Consider the following 16,907-nt stretch of genomic DNA (forward strand, 5'->3'; position numbering starts at 1 on the left):
GGTAGATTTTTGTTGCATAAGGGTATCAAATGTTATGGAGCGAAAGGCAGATAAATGGAGTTGAGCTACAGTCTAGCCATTATCTGATTGAATGGCAGAACAGACTCCAGGGACTAAATGGCCTACTTGTGTTCCTATGAGAGGCATTAATAAACAGGGCCTTTGAAGAATTGAAGGAAGCAACATTTTCATAATCCCTTTGTAAGGCATGTAGGGGATGAAGACATAGGTACTCAGCCACTACCTCTAGGTTATGTGCACTGAGCAACTGGAGCAGGATGCTTAGAATGGAATCATCAGCAAGAATGTGGATAGATTGTTAGTTGGTTGGAAAAGATGAGCAATATGTGAAAGGAACAGTGATGCTTAGTGCAATTGACATGGGCATCTCCAAGGATGAAATGGGATCCTCTGTAGTTCACGTCCCTCTAAAACAATATATATGAATAGCAGAACGTAGGAATGTCTACATAACCTGATCTATCATCTTGCAGGGCATCAGCGATGATATTCCACTGGTGCAGGCCTTGGTGCCAAAAAATCAAGCGCACTCCTTTATAACACAGGGATCTCCAGATGTTCTGGTGAGTAGATAGTGTTGAAAAATATCAAAATCGTCAGTATCTCTTGCTTTAAAAAAAAAAGCGATCACAAATAACAGTGTGACTAACACTTATAGTAACAGTAAGGATGTAACATGAGGACTAAAAAAGTAAATAAGGTGTCCAAAAATATTTGCATTCAGGTCCCTGGCTAACAGTTGTTTGATTGTGTAGAACAAGGGGAATGGGAGAAACCAGTGTGACCACTAGATTCAGGCATGCCCAAAGGCTTTTCCAATCAGTTCACAGAGGCATTGAAATACTTCATATTGGGCCTTTAAATTTTTTGACTTCCAACAAGGATGAAAGAGCTTGCATTTACATAACGCCTTTTATGACTTCAGGACATCCCAAAGCACTTTACAGCCAATCAAGTGCTTTTGAAGCAAAATACAGTGAATACTGGAAATCTGAAATAAAAACAGAAACTGTTGGAAATTTTCAGCAGGTCAGCCAATGTCTGTGGAGAAAGGAACAGAATTAACATTTCAGGCCAATGATCTTTTGTTGGAGGTTTCGGAAGGGTCTTGGAGGAGGGAAGAAGGGAAAGGCCTCATCTTTCCTTGTGCAGTCCAAAGGAGTCCTGCTCAACTTGACTCCAAGAGGAAAGTTTTAAAAAAGTAACCTTAAATGACTTTTACTAGTCCTGAATCCTCTTCCCACGCGCTTCACTTAGTGGAAATGTCACAGCAGCTCCCTGCTCAAGCCAGAGAATAGATGGCACTCGTGACTCAATGACGTCTTCGGACCCCACCTGCAGCATTCAAGTTGTATTTTTCGAAGAGCCATAGCATCATGCTGTTAGTAAATACCATATAAATGTGCAGTTCAGCCCCTCTAGTTCAAGTATATACAACCGAATCTAGACCATCTGATTTCATGAATAACCGCCATCTGGTAGTTGTTGAGAAAGTTTTTTTTGCAAATCTATATATTGTGGTTGTGTGCAAAATGGCGGGAGCAGAGGGTGCGCTAACCGTGCATGGGTGAAAATACAACAAATGCACTCGTGTCGAATGGTCATGTTGTGCTGCACAATGTGAGCCCACTTTATGCCTAGTGTTTTACATACCCTAACCCAGCCCAGTTTTTGGACTGGACTGAACTGAACTGAAGCTGGATAGCCCATTGCATCTGTTGGTGTTCCCTGGGCCTGGCCTACTTGCTGATTCTTTGTTTCTCTCAGGTCACAGTGAGTCTGAACGGTTTGATAGGAACTCATGGCTGGCTGCCGTATGACAAAAACATCTCTAATTACTTCACCTTCACCCGGGATCCAATCATCTCCAGTGCAAAGTAAGTACACTTTGTGAGATTATTTCAGTTCCATAATCTACACAATTCTACAGTAACTCTAACTCGTTATCTCCTTTGATCGCACACAGAATCCAAAGTCATCATCTCTTCTAATAGACACACTAACACGGTCTGGAGAAGTTGAGAAATTGTCTGATAGGCTTTCCAGGAAAAATGTGGCATCAGGGGTTTCAGCCAGCAGACACTTGAATCACAGGCTTTTTCCAAAGACAGGAGGAAAGGGGAGCTGACACACTGGACTTCTTAGGGTCTCTTAGAAAGGTGCAGGCAAAATGAGCTGGGGGTATCTTTTTTTCTTGGCAGGCCAAACCACCAACTGTTGTGACCAAGGTGGGAGGACTCTTTTCTAGCACTGTCTTTTCTAGTTCCACTTCTCCACGGATCATAACATATATTGAATTGAAGGAAGCAACATTTTCAGGCAAAAACAGGAAGGCAGATTATTATCTGAACGGCGATAGAGTGGGAAAGGGGGAGGTGTAGCGAGACCTGGGTGTCCTTGTGCACCAGTCACTGAAAGTAAGCATGCAGGTGCAGCAGGCAGTTAAGAAGGCAAATGGTATGTTGGCCTTCATAGTGAGAGGATTCGAGTACAGCAGCAGGAATGTCTTGCTGCAATTATACAAGGCCTTGGTGAGATCACACCTTGAGTATTGTGTGCAGTTTTGGTCTCCTTATCTGGAGGAAGGATGTTCTTGCTATAGAGGGAGTGCAGCGAAGGTTCACCAGACTGATTCCTGGGATGGCAGGACTGATGTATGAAGAGAGATTGGGTCAATTAGGCTTGTATTTGCTAGAGTTTGGAAGAATGAGAGGGGATCTCATAGAAACCTACAAAATTCGAACAGGACTGGACAGACTAGATGCAGGAAGGATGTTCCCGATGGCGGGGGAGTCCAGGACCAGGGGTCACAGTCTAAGGATAAGGGGTAATCCATTTAGGACTGAGATGAGAGATTTCTGCACCCAGATAGTGGTGAACCTGTGGAATTCTCTACCATGGAAAGCAGTTGAGGCCAAATCATTAAATATATTCAAGAAAGAGTTAGATATAGTTCCTAGGGCTAAAAGGATCAAGGGATACGGGGAGAAAGCGGGAACAGGGTACTGAGTTTGGATGATCAACCATGATCGTATTGAATGGCGGAGCAGGCTGTAAGGGCTGAATGGCCTACTCCTGCTCCTATTTTTCTATGTTTCTATGTTTTCTAGTTCAAGGTTTCTGTGGTTTATTTATCTTAAGGCAGGTGATCTCCAGTAGAGGTTGTTTTCAGCACTCCTTGATTCTTCCAGTAAGTGTTTGCAGGCAAGTGTTCTTTTAATGACCCCAGTAAAAAAAACAAAGTCCAGCATTTCATCAGGCTTCTAAATGAATCCATTTCCACAATTTAAATATGAGTCCTTAAAAACATATTTTTTCAAAAATAGAAGCCTCTCATAACAAGACCTAGAGTCCCTGTCTCCCTTAATACTCACAATGATCCCTAGAGTTACTGTCTCCTTTAACCCATACTGACGCTTAGAGTGACTGTCTCCTTTAACACTGAGCCTGAGAGTTAGTGTTTCCTTTAACATTTGCGACATTGAATCTAGAGCAGTCTCTGTTTTCGTGAGTCCAGAAAGTAAAAGATACATGAATTAATTCACCATCAACCTGTGAACTGATTTCCTTATTTTATCCTTTCTATTATTATTTTGACAGGACTCAGCGCTTCCTGGCAGGTCCATTTGCTCCCGGTGTCAATTTATCACCAAAGATCCTGGCTGTTTCCCACGATGGAAAACTTCTCTTCAGTGGCGGTCACTGGGATAACAGTCTTCGGGTTACATCATTGAGCAAGGGCAAAGTGACGGGACACATGCTAAGACACATAGGTCAGCAGCAGCCGATCTTCATTGCCATATTGATACTTTTACTATGCTCATCACGAGTGACAGAAAATAGAAATGGGATCCAGAACAAAGCTTTCCAGCATGGGTTATGTACAGGATAAAGCTCCATCTATATTGTCCATCAAACACTCTGAGAGCAGATACAGCACAAATTAATTATGCAGTTAAGGTTCCACTATTCTGTCTTGATGACATTTTGGCCCAGCGGATTCTATCTTTTTATTTGTTCATGGGATGCGAGCATTACTGGCAAGGCCAGCATTCATTGCCCCATTCTTAATTGCCGTTGAGAAGATAATGGTCAACCGCCTTCTTGAACAATGCAGTCCTTGTGGTGTGGGTAAACCCACAGTGCTGTTAGGGAGGGAGTACCAGGATTTTGACCCAGCAACAATGAAGGAACAGCAGCACATTTCCAAGTCACGATGGTGTGTGACATGTGGCAAATTTGCAGGTGTGGTGTTCCCATGCTTCTGCTACCCTTGTCCTTCTAGGTGGTAGAAGTCACAGAAGCTGCTGTTGAAGTCTTGCCAAGTTGCTGCAGTGCATCTTGTATATGGTGGACACTGAAGCCACTGTGCATCAATGGAGAAGGGAGTGAATGTTGAAGGTGGTGGATGGGGTGCCAGTCAAGCTGGCTGCTTTGTCCTGGATGGTGTCAAGCTTCTTGAGTGTTGTTGGAGCTGCATCCATCAAGGCAAGTGGAGACTATTCCATCACACTCCTGATTTTTGCCTTGTAGATGGTGGACAGGCTTTGGGGAATCAGGAAGTGAGTTGCTCATTGCAGAATTCCCAGCCTCTGACCTTTAGATTAGAGATACAGCACTGAAACAGGCCCTTCGGCCCACCGAGTCTGTGCCGAACATCAACCACCCATTTATACTAATCCTACACTAATCCCATATTCCTACCAAACATCCCCACCTGTCCCTATATTTCCCTAGCACCTACCTACACTAGTGACAATTTATAATGGCCAATTTACCTATCAACCTGCAAGTCTTTTGGCTTGTGGGAGGAAACCGGAGCACCCGGAGAAAACCCACGCAGACACAGGGAGAACTTGCAAACTCCACACAGGCAGTACCTGGAATCGAACCCGGGTCCCTGGAGCTGTGAGGCTGCGGTGCTAACCACTGCGCCACTGTGCCACAGTATTTATGCGGCTGCTCCAGTTAAGTTTCTGAACAGTGGTAACCTCCAGGACATTGATGGTGGGGGATTATCTCTATTAACATCATAGCACCTTGGGGTTTTTCAGCCATCAAAGTAATTAGACTTTTATCCAATTAGCTGGGACTGAATTGAAAAGCAGGTCCCAGAGCTAACAAAGTGAGAAAGGAGGCTATGAACTGGCTTTTTTGGAGGCTGGGGGTGTGGTGGGAGTGTCATGTCTAGGGAGCTTTTCCTGCATCTAATGCATGTTCTAATAGATCTACAACTGCTTTACACAGTGCATAGGAATTTATTGTGCTTCTAAGCCATGCTAAATTTGACCTTAACCTGCCTGACGCTGATGGTGAGAGTCTGAAATTTTCCAGCACTCACTGATGACCAGCGAATGGTATGGTGAATTGGCAGTCTGTACTTTTTACTAAACCATGTCTTTATTTCCCCCTCAGATATTGTAACATGCCTAGCGCTGGACAATTGTGGTATCTATCTGATCTCAGGGTCAAGGGACACTACCTGCATCGTGTGGCAGGTCATCCAGCAGGTAAAATGCCCTCAGGGATACACCCCTAATGAGAAGAATGGCATTGTGAGAGTGTGTTGGAGAGGCGGAACATAGTGCTATTCAATGAAAGGACATTGGTTTTCACTCTGCATCCATTTCATCTCCTTGCATCATCTCAGGCATGTCATGGGGATGGGCACACCAAAAAAGGTCTGGGAACTTCTCCAACCTAAAAAATTTTTAGAACAAAGAATATTTTAAAAATTCATTTATAGGATGTGAGTATCACGAGTATGGCCAGCATTTATTGACCATCCCCAATTTCCCTTGAGAAGGTGGTGGTGAGCCACCTTCTAGAACTGCTGCAGTCCATGTGGGTGTAGGTAATCGACAGTGTCATAGACTCATAATGGCACAGAAGGCGGCCATTCGGCCCGTCGAGTCCATGTTGTCTCTGAACAGCATTCCAATCAGTCCCATTCCCCAGCTCTGTCCCCATATCCCTGTAAGTTTATTTCCCCTCAAGTGCCCATCCAATTTCCTTTCGAAATCTTGCATCATCTAGTCTAGTCTAGAGATACAGCACTGAAACAGGCCCTTCGGCCCACCGAGTCAGTGCCGACCATCAACCACCCATTTATACTAATCCTACACTAATGCCATATTCCTACCACATCCCCACCTGTCCCTATATTTCCCTACCACCTACCTATACTAGGGGCAATTTATAATGGCCAATTTACCTATCAACCTGCAAGTCTTTTGGCATGTGGGAGGAAACCGGAGCACCCGGAGGAAACCCACGCAGACACGGAGAACTTGCAAACTCCACACAGGCAGTACCCAGAATTGAACCCAGGTCGCTGGAGCTGTGAGGCTGCGGTGCTAACCGCTGCGCCGCCCATCCTCATAGACAGCGAGTTCCAGGTCATTACCATTAGCTATGTAAAAAAGTTCTTCTTTACATCCCCCTTGCATCTCTTGCCCTAAACCTTGTACCTTCAGCTAATGGGAATAGCTTTTCTTTGTCTACCCTACCCAAACCTGTCATAATCTTGTACACCTCTATCAAATCTCCCCTCGATCTCTTTTGCTCCATGGGGAACAAACCCAGCTTTTCCAACCTAACTTTGTCGCTAAAATCCCTCATCTCTGGAACCATTCTGGTAAATCTCCTCTGCACCCTGTCAAGGACCCTCACATCCTTCCTAAAGTAGTGATGAGAACTGGATGCAATACGCTAGTTGTGGCCTAACCAGAGTTTTATAAAGGTTCAGCATAACCTCCCTGCTTTTGTACTCAATACGTCTATTTATGAAGTAAAATATCCAATATGCTTTGCTAGCTACTCTCTCAATATGAAATAGAAACAGAAAATGCTGGAAATACTCAGCAGGTCAGGCAGCATCTGTGGAGAGAGAAGCAGAGTTAACGGGCTTAGTTTTAAGAGCCTGCTGCTGCTGTCGGCGAAGAAAATGGTGGCCCGCATGCCACAGAGCTGCCGTGATCTACCGCGTGACGGCTCATTTAAATTCCCAGGTCGGCCTGTTCTCCACCGCGCCCCCCCCCCCCCACCCCAGCCAAGTGGAGGGAGCAAGCTGTCCGAAGCCAGCAATGGTGTCAGCTGCCTGTGCGCAGGCGTGCCACCATTTTTAAAGGGCAGCCAGCCCTGCCGGTAAACTTAAATTTAAAAAAAAATACCCTGACCTCCCCCAAAATATTTGGAATAAATTTCTAATACCCCTTTCCCACCCCCCAATATCAATTAAATTAAGTATCTGCCTTTCCTCTGCCTGCAAAACACTTACCTTTGGAATATCATCCTCTTTGTCCCTAATAGGCCCTACCTCACCTCTTACTACCCGCTTACTATTGACATGACTATAGAAGATTTTTAGGTGTCCTTTTGTGTTAACTGCCATTCTTTACTCATATTCCCTCTTTGCCAGTCTTATTTTCCTCTTCATCTCCCCTCCTCAACTTATTGTATTTGGCCTGGTTCTCGCTTGAGGAATCCACCTGACATACATCATACACCATCTTTTTTTGTTTCATCATATTCTCTGTCTCCCTCGTCATCCAAGGACCCCTATCTTTTTTTGTATTCTTTCATGGGGTGTGGGCATCGCTGGCATGGCCTGCATTTGTTGTCGCTTGTTGGAATGTACCTATCCTCTACCTGAACCATCTCCTCCTTAAAGATCATCCATTGCTCTGTTACAGTTTTTCCTATCAATTTTTGGTTCCATTTGACCCTGCCTAGATCCCCTCTCATCACATTGAAGTTGGCCCTTTTCCAATTTGTAAGTTCTACTTTAGATTGTTCCTTGCTCTTCTCCATTGCTAATCTAAACCTTATGATACAATGATCACTCATACCAAAGAGTTCTCCCACAGACACTTGGTCCACCTCATTCCCGAGCACCAGATCCAGCAATGTCTCCTTCCTAATTGGACCGAGAGCATGCTGGTCAAGAAGTTCTCCTGAACACTTTTCAGAAATTCCTTCCCCCTCCATTCCTTTATTCTAACATTCTCTCTCTCTCTCTCACACATACACTATTTGAAGGCCGATAATACACCCCAGTAGTGTGATCATCCCCTTTTTGCTTCTCAACTCTGATCAAATGGATTCTGTCTTTGCCCCCCTCAAGGACATCCTCTCTTTCCAACACTATAATGTCTTCCCTAATCAGTGCTGCTACCCCACCTCCCTTTTCTCCTTCCCTATCTTTTCTGAACACTTCGTATCCTTGATTATTAAGCACCCAGTCCTCCCCATTTTTAAGCCAAATTTCTGTTATTGCCACTACATCATAGTCCCTCACAGTTATTTGTGCTTGTAGGTCACCAGTCTTATTCACCAAACTTAGTGTATTTACATACATACATTCTCAACCTGTCCTTCTATTCCTCGTAGTCCTTCTAAGTCTGCTCATATCTAATATGATACTACTTCCTTCTCTGGTACTGTCTAACACTCTCACCTTATGCACTTTATTCCTCTTTTCTACTTCAATATGCTGGTGCCCATCTCCCTGCCAATTTACTTTAAACTCTCCCCAACCACACTAGTGCACCTCCCCACGAGGACATTGGTCCCAGTCCTGTTGAGGTGCAGCCCCTTCCTTTTAAATAGTTGCCTCCTGCCCAAGATCTGGTCCCAATCTCCAAGAATCTGAAGTCCTCCCTCCTGCACCATGCCTCAAGTCGCTAATTGATCTTCCCTATCTGCCTATTTCTACTCTCGCTTGTGTATGGCACTGGGAGTAATCCGGAAATTACAACCTACACGATTCTACTTTTTAACTTCCACCTAGCTCTGAAAATCTGGCCGTAGGACGTCAACACCTGCTGTCTGTCATTGGTATCGACGTGTACCACAACTTCAGGCTCTCTCTGTTCCCCCTACAGAATATTATGCACCCACTCCGTGATGTCCTTTACTCTGGCATCAGGAGGTAACACACCATGCGGGAATCACAATAACGGTTACAGAAATGCCTGTCTGCCCCCTAACTATGGAATTCCTATAATGACTGCAGTGCTCCTTTTTGCTGTTCCTTTCTGTGCAGTTCCTTGCCCATTGGTGCTATGGTCTGGACTGCACTCCTTCAAGGTGTCATCACTCCCAGCAGTCTCCAAACCAGGGTGTGTATAGCACAGGTTAGATACAGGGTAAATGTTTGTAGCAGGACAAAAGCAGAAAATTGCTCCTCATCTGTATGCTTCTGAAGAGTGAAGGTTTGAGGGATAGGATAAATAGAGAATTATGTGAGTTGATTTCTGAAAAGGAGCATGCCTGTTGTGTATATGAGCCTTTTCTAAAAAGATTGTCCCAAAGTTTGTTGTGGGTGGGCGGATTTTAGCCCAGGACAGACATATATATAGTAGCAGTTAATATCTGATAGAAGTGGCCTGAAGTTTCCTCTACGTTGCACAGCACAATTCACCCAAAATCGGCCAAATCAGTGCAAAAGGTCAAAGAATTTCAAACACAAATCACGCCAGTAGGAATCGTGTTTACGCGATCTTTTGCATTAGTTTAAAAAAACACTGTGCTGGAAGCTGACCCCACCTAGATAACTGCTCCCCCCACACCCCCTCTTCCCCCCGCCCACCCCCCCACCGCGCCATCCCACGTTTTGTCCAGTTGAGCCTTTGAAGAGGCTCTTAAAATTAGCTGCAAAGGCACTAATAGGAACCTTTCTAAAAGCTTTTAAATATTTCTTTATAATTTACTAAGCAACTGACTGACAACAATGCACCAATGCAATTAGTAAGTGGTTCTGCATAAGCTCTGTTTTAAAGTTATTTTCAGTTATTTAAAATCTGCTTTTTTTGTGATAAACCCATTTTCTGCTGTATTAATAAAACTGCACTGGCTTGGCCATGTGAGCCGCATGGAAGATGGCAGGATCCCCAAAGACACATTGTACAGCGAGCTCGCCACTGGTATCAGACCCACCGGCCGTCCATGTCTCCGTTATAAAGACGTCTGCAAACGCGACATGAAATCGTGTGACATTGATCACAAGTCGTGGGAGTCAGTTGCCAGCATTCGCCAGAGCTGGCGGGCAGCCATAAAGACAGGGCTAAATTGTGGCGAGTCGAAGAGACTTAGTAGTTGGCAGGAAAAAAGACAGAGGCGAAAGGGGAGAGCCAACTGTGCAACAGCCCCAACAAACAAATTTCTCTGCAGCACCTGTGGAAGAGCCTGTCACTCCAGAATTGGCCTTTATAGCCACTCCAGGCGCTGCTTCACAAACCACTGACCACCTCCAGGCGCGTATCCATTGTCTCTCGAGATAAGGAGGCCCAAAAGAAAGAAATAAAACTGCACCAGCTTCCCAATCTTAAATATATCATGGATTTTTTTTTAATGCAAAATACCTATGTTCTAAAATACTGCCTGATTGCACTGGTCAATGGAAGATTTTGTGCTCGGTGATTATGGAAATGAGTTTGAACAGAAACTTGAGCAAACATTTTTATTTGGTTCTATGGTTCTAAAGTTCACTTGGCAAAACTAGTGCAATTTGTGCCTGGATTGTTGATTGTGCACAAAAAGAAAACTCTTGGCTAGTGAATATTGAAGACAGGAGCATAAATTGCAAAGAAGCATTGATAAGTTAAATAAGAGGGCAAAATTGTGACACATACATTTCAACACAGGTAATTATTTTTGACCAAAAAAGATACAATTTAAATGGTGCAAAGCTAGGAACAGTGGAGATCCAAAGAGATTTAGGGGTCCATGTACACAGATCACGGAAATATAGGTGACACATACAAAAAGAAATCAAAAAGGCTAATGGAATATTTATGAGTAGAGGGTTTGAATATTAAGGGGAGGAAGTTCTGTTCCAGCTACACAAAGCTCAGGTTAGACCGCATCTGGAAAACTGTACAGAGTTCTGGGCACCGCACCTTAGAAAGGATATCACAACTCAAGTACTGTGTGTAATTCTGGTCACCTCATTACAGAAAGGATGGAATTGCACTAGAGAGGGTACAGAGGAGATTTATAAGGATGTTGCCAGGACTGGAAAAATGCAGCAACGAGGAAAGATTGGATAGGCTGGGGTTGTTCTCCTTGGAGCAGAGAAGGCTGAGGGGAGATCGGATTGAAACGTACAACATTTTGAGGGGCCTGGATAGAGTGGAGGTGAAGGGCCTATTCACCTTACCAGAGAGGTCAGTGACTAGGGGGCATAGATTTAAAGTGATTGTTAGAAAAATTAAAGGGGAGATGCGGAAAAGCCTTTTCACCCAGAGGATGGTGGAGATCTGGAACTCCCTGCCTGAAAGGTAGTTGAGGCAAAAACCCTCAGCTCGTTCAAAAGGAATCTGGATATGCACCTCAACTGCCGTAATCTGCAGGGCTATGGACCAAATGCTGGAAGGTGGAATTAGAATAGGTGGATCGTTTTTCGGCCGGCACAGACAAGATGGGTCAAGTGGCCTCTTTCTGTGCCTTATACTTTCTATGATTGTATGATTCTATATATTGGCCTTGAGATGACTGCAGCACAGAATCACCAGAATGTTACCAGGGCGCTAAGGGTTAGTTTATGAGGAAAGGTTACATAAACTAGATTTATATTTCCTGGAATTATAGAAGGTTTAGGGGTAAATTGAGTTTTTTCGGATTTTGAAAAGAATTTATAGGGTAGATGGAAAGAGTCTTTTTATGCCTGTGGGAGAATATAGGACAAGGGCCATTAAAATCAGAGCTAGGTCATTCTGGAGAGAAGTTAGGAGACGCAAAGGCCGATCCACATGTGGAACACTCTTCCATTAAAAAGCAGTAGATGCTAGCTCAATTAATTTCAAATCTGAGATCAATGGAATTTTGATATGAGAGTATTAAAAGATATGGAGCCAAGGCAGGTGGATAGAGTTAGGATACAGATCAGTCGTGCTGTCATTGGATGGCGGAACTGGCTTGAAGGGCTGAATGGCCTACCCCTGTTCCTAAGAGCTGATTTGCGCTCATGCCAGCAAGCAGACAAATTGCAGCTCTGAAGCCTCTCTTATTGTTGGATGGAAAATCTGGAGCTGCCAACTCAAGATTTTCAAACCATTGAGCACTGTCCCTCATCGTGAGTTCCCAACTAGGGCATTGTCACTGTGGTTTATCAAGGGAGAAAACATGTTTGGTTTCCATGAACTAGCACATTCAATGTATACTGTATAGTTCAATTTTTTTTTAATTGGTCTGCACATTTATACAGCATTTATGTAGTACCTTTCAGAATCGTACGACACCCCACACCAATGAAGTATGCTTGAAGTGTAGCCACTTCAGGGAAACAGGGTAGCCAATTTTCATACAGTAAGGTCCAGAAGTGCCAAGCTGATGATCCATCTTGGCCTCTCCTGAAGTCCCCAGCATCACAGATGCCAGACTTCAGCCAATTCGATTCACCCCGCATGATATCAAGAAACGACTGAAGGCACTGGATACTGCAAAGGCTATGGGCCCTGACAATATTCCGGCAATAGTACTGAAGACCTGTGCTCTAGAACTTGCCACGCCCCTAGCCAAGCTGTTCCAGTACAGCTACAACACTGGCATCTACCCTGCAATGTGGAAAGTTGCCCAGGTATGTCCTGTACACACAATGCAGGACAAGTACGACCCGGCCAGTTGCCACCCCATCAGACTACTCTCAATCATCTGTAAAGTAATGGAAGGTGTCATCAACAGTGCAATCAAGCGGCATTTGCTTAGCAATAACCTGCTCAGTGATGCTCAGTTTGGGTTCCACCAGGGCCAATCAGCACCTGACCTCATTATAGCCTTGGTTCAAACTAAAGGCTTGCTTGGGTCTGTAAAAAAAAAAAACCCGCCCTGAGCCCGACAGAACCACATCCGACCCGAGCCCGACCCGGCCCGAGTCTTTCCATTATTTCCCCAGCCCGACCCGACCCGACCCGACCGGCCATCAGTTAACTTACCTTCAATTTTTCACTTTCTTGCTGATATGCACAAGCTAAAGATAACTAACAAAACCACCTTTCTAGTCCAAAAATTAAATTAACAGTGGAGCCACTTACCTGTGATAGAGCATGTCCGACCCAGCCCGACCCGAGCCCGAATGCCGGACTCGGAAGAGCAACCCGACCGGACCCGAACCCGACACATGTTGTCGGGTCCCATCGGGTTTGGGTCAGATAGCAGGCCTTTAGTTCAAACATGGACAAAAGAGCTGAATTTAAGAGGTGATATGAGAGTGACTGCCCTTGACATCAAGGCAGCATTTGACCGAGTGTGGCATCAAGGAGCCCTCGCAAAACTGAAGTCAATGGGAAACAGGGGAAAACCCTTCGCTGTTTGGAATCATACCTAGCGCAAAGGAAGATGGTTGTGGTTGTTGGAGGTCAATCATCTGAGCTCCAGGACATCACTGCAGGAGTTCCTCAGGGTAGTGTCCCAGACCCAACCATCTTCAGCTGCTTCATCAGTGACCTTCCTTCGATCATAAGGTCAGAAGGGGGATGTTTGCTGATCATTGCACAATGTTCAGCACCACTCACAACTCCTCAGATACTGAAGCAGTCCGTGTGGAAATGCAGCAAGACCTGGGCAATATCCAGGCTTGGGTTGATAAATGGCAGGTAACATTCGCGCCACACAAGTGCCAGGCAATGACCATCTCCAACAAGAGAGAATCTAGCCATCTCCCCTTGACATTCAATGGCATTACCATCGCTGAATCCCCCACTATCAACATTCTAGGGGTCACCATTGACCGAAACAGTTTAAGAAAAGAGCTGCTATTTGTTAACAAAATGTTCTAGTTTATTTATCTTTGTGCTTGTGTTTTCAGGGTGGTTTTGCTTGTGGCTTGGCTCAGAAGCCAGTGCAGGTCCTTTACGGACACGACAACGCAGTCACTTGTGTGGCCATCAGCACTGAGCTTGACATGGCGGTATCCGGGTCAAAGGTAAGTCTTAAGCAATGTGGCCGATTGGGAGCATGGAAGGAACATCAATTCGGTTACTATCATTTAGTGCCTCTGATATTAAAGCTGAGTGGGATCAATCTGCTCTCAACTCTGTATACTTACCTTCCTTTAGCCCTGCAACCCTCAGAGAACTCTTGTTCCTCCAACTCTGGTCTCTTGCCCATCCCTCACTTTCTTTATCCCATCAGTGGCGGCTGTGCCTTCAGCCGTCTAGGCCCCAAGGTCAGGAATCTCCCCTCCACCTCTCTCTCCTCCTTTTTAAGATGATCCTTAAAAGCTAACTCTTTGACCAAACTTTTAATATTACATGAGAGTCATAGAGTTATACAGCACAGAAACAGGCCCATCGTGTCTGTGCCGCCATCAAGCACCTACCTATTCTAATCCCATTTTCCAGCACTTGGCCCGTAGCCTTGTATGCTATGGCGTTTCAAGTGCTCACATAAATACTTCTTAAATGTTATGAGGGTTCCTGCCTCTACCACCTCTTCAGGCAGTGCATTTCAGATTCCAACCACCCTCTGGGTGAAATTTTTTTTCCTCAAATCCCCTCTAAACCTCCTGCCCCTCACCCTAACTCTATGCCCCCTGGTTATTGACCCCTCCGCTAAGGGAAAAAGTTTCTTCCTATCTAACCTATCAATGCCCCTCATAATTTTGTATACCTCAATCATATCTCCCCTCAGCCTTCTCTGCTCTAAGGAAAACAACCCTAGTGTTTTCAGTCTCTCTTCAAAGCTGAAATGCTCCATCCCAGGCAACATCCTGGGGAATCTCCTCTGCACCCTCTCCAGTGCAATCACATCCTTCCTATAGCATGGTGCCCAGAACTGTACACAGTACTCCAGCTGTGGCCTAACTAGTGGTTTATACAGCTCCATCATAACCTCTCTGCTCTTATATTCTGTCCCTCGGCGAATAAAGGCAAGTATCCCATATGCCTTATGAACCACCTTATCTACCTGTGCTGCTGCCTTCAGTGATCTGTGGACAAGTACACCAAGGTCCCTCTGACCCTTTGTACTTCCTAGGGTCCTACCATCCATTGTATATTCCCTTGCCTTGTTCGTCCTTCCAAAATGCATCACCTCGCACTTCTCAGGATTAAATTTCATTTACCACAGCTCCGCCCATCTTACCAGCCCATCTATATCTCCCTGTATTCTAAGGATTTCCTCCTCACTATTTACAACACCACCAATTTTCGTCTCATCTACCAACTTACTGATCATACCTCCTGTATTCACGTCTAAATCATCAATGTGCACTACAAACAGCAAGGGACCCAGCACCGATCCCTGTGGTACACCACTGGTCACAGGCTTCCACTCACAAAAACAACCCTTGACCATTACCCTCCGCCTCCTGCTGATAAGCCAATTTTGGATCCAAATTGCCCTGGATCCCATGGGCTCTTACCTTCTTAACCAATCTCCCATGCGGGACCTTATCAAAAGCCTTACTAAAGTCCATGTAGACTACATCAACTGCTTTACCCTCATCTACACATCTAGTTACCGCCTTGAAAAATTCAATCAAGTTAGACACGATCTCCCCCTGACAAAGCCATGCTGACTATCCCTGCCTCTCCAAATGGAAATTAATCCTGTCCCTCAGAATTATTTCCAATAGTTTCCCAACCACTGATGTTAGACTCACCAGCCTGTAATTACCTAGTTTATCCCTGCTACCCTTCTTGAATAATTGTACCACATTCGCTGTCCTCCAGTCCTCTGGTACCTCTCCTGTGGCCAGAGGGGATTTGAACATTTATATCAGAGCCCCTGCAATCTCCACCCTTGCCTCACGTCACAGCCTGGGATACATCTCATCTGGGCCTGGGGATTTATCCACTTTTAAGCCTGCTAAAACAGCTAATACTTCCTCCCTTTCAAGGCTAATATGTTCAAGTATAGCACAATCCCCCTCCCTGATCTCTACACCTACATCGTCCTTCTTCATAGTGAACACAGATGAAAAGTAATCATTTAAAACCTCACCTATGTCCTCTGGCTCCACGCACAAATTGCCACTTTGGTCCCTAATGGGGCCTACTCTTTCCCTGGTTATCCTCTTGCCCTTAATATACTTATAAAACGCCTGATGATTTTCCTTTATCTTGTCCGCCAGTGTTTTTTCATGTCCTCCCTTCATTCTCCTAATTACTTTTTCAAGTACCCCTCCCCCTACACTTTCTATACTCTTCTAGTGCCTCTGCTGTTTTCAGCCCTCTGAATCTGCCATAAGCCTCCCTTTTTTTTCCCCTTCTCCAAGCCTCTATATCCCTTGACATCCAGGATTTCCTGGACTTGTTGGTCCTACCCTTCACCTTAATGGGTACATGTTGGCTCTGAACTCTCACTATTTCTTCTTTGAATGACTCCCACTAGTCTGATGTAGACTTTCCTACAAGTAGCTGCTCCCAGTCAACTTCAGCCAGATCCTGTTTTATCATCTTAAAATCGGCCTTCCCCCAAGTCAGTACCTTTATTTCTGGTCTATATTTGTCCTTTTCCATAACTACCTTAAATCTTAGAATTACGGTCACTATCCCCAAAATGCTCCCCCACTGACACTTCTACCACTTGTCCAGCTTCATTCCCTAGGATTAGGTCCAGTACTGCCCCTTCTCTTGTAGGACTTTCTACGTACTGGCTCAAAAAGCTCTCCTATTTGCATTTTAAGAATTCCGCCCCTTTAAGCCTTTTGCACTGGGACTATCCCAGTTGATATTGGGGAAGTTGAAATCCCCTAATATTATTACCCAATTATTTTTACACCTCTCTGAGATTTGCCTACATATCTGCTCCTCTATATCTCCCTGACTGTTTGGAGGTCTGTAGTACACTCCCAGCCCCCTTTTTTGTTTTTAAGTTCTACCCATATGGCCTCATTTGAGGAACCTTCTAAGATATCATCCCTCCTTACTGCAGTAATTAAA

At 44.8% G+C, this 16,907-nt stretch overlaps 1 protein-coding gene across 3 annotated transcripts in view; it reads left to right on the forward strand.

Moving 5' to 3' along the window:
• The window catches only part of nbeal2 (neurobeachin-like 2), a 314,989-nt gene that overhangs the window by 283,028 nt on the left and 15,054 nt on the right, over positions 1-16,907 (forward strand). For all 3 annotated transcript variants that reach the window (XM_068031502.1, XM_068031504.1, XM_068031503.1), the window contains 5 exons: positions 495-584; positions 1,789-1,898; positions 3,622-3,794; positions 5,437-5,531; positions 13,829-13,945. In XM_068031502.1, coding sequence (XP_067887603.1) covers positions 495-584; positions 1,789-1,898; positions 3,622-3,794; positions 5,437-5,531; positions 13,829-13,945 — 585 coding nt within the window. The remainder of the gene's footprint in view (positions 1-494; positions 585-1,788; positions 1,899-3,621; positions 3,795-5,436; positions 5,532-13,828; positions 13,946-16,907) is intronic.

The sequence above is a fragment of the Heterodontus francisci genome, chromosome 5 (genome assembly GCF_036365525.1).
Source record: "Heterodontus francisci isolate sHetFra1 chromosome 5, sHetFra1.hap1, whole genome shotgun sequence".
Classification (NCBI taxonomy): Eukaryota; Metazoa; Chordata; class Chondrichthyes; order Heterodontiformes; family Heterodontidae; genus Heterodontus; species Heterodontus francisci.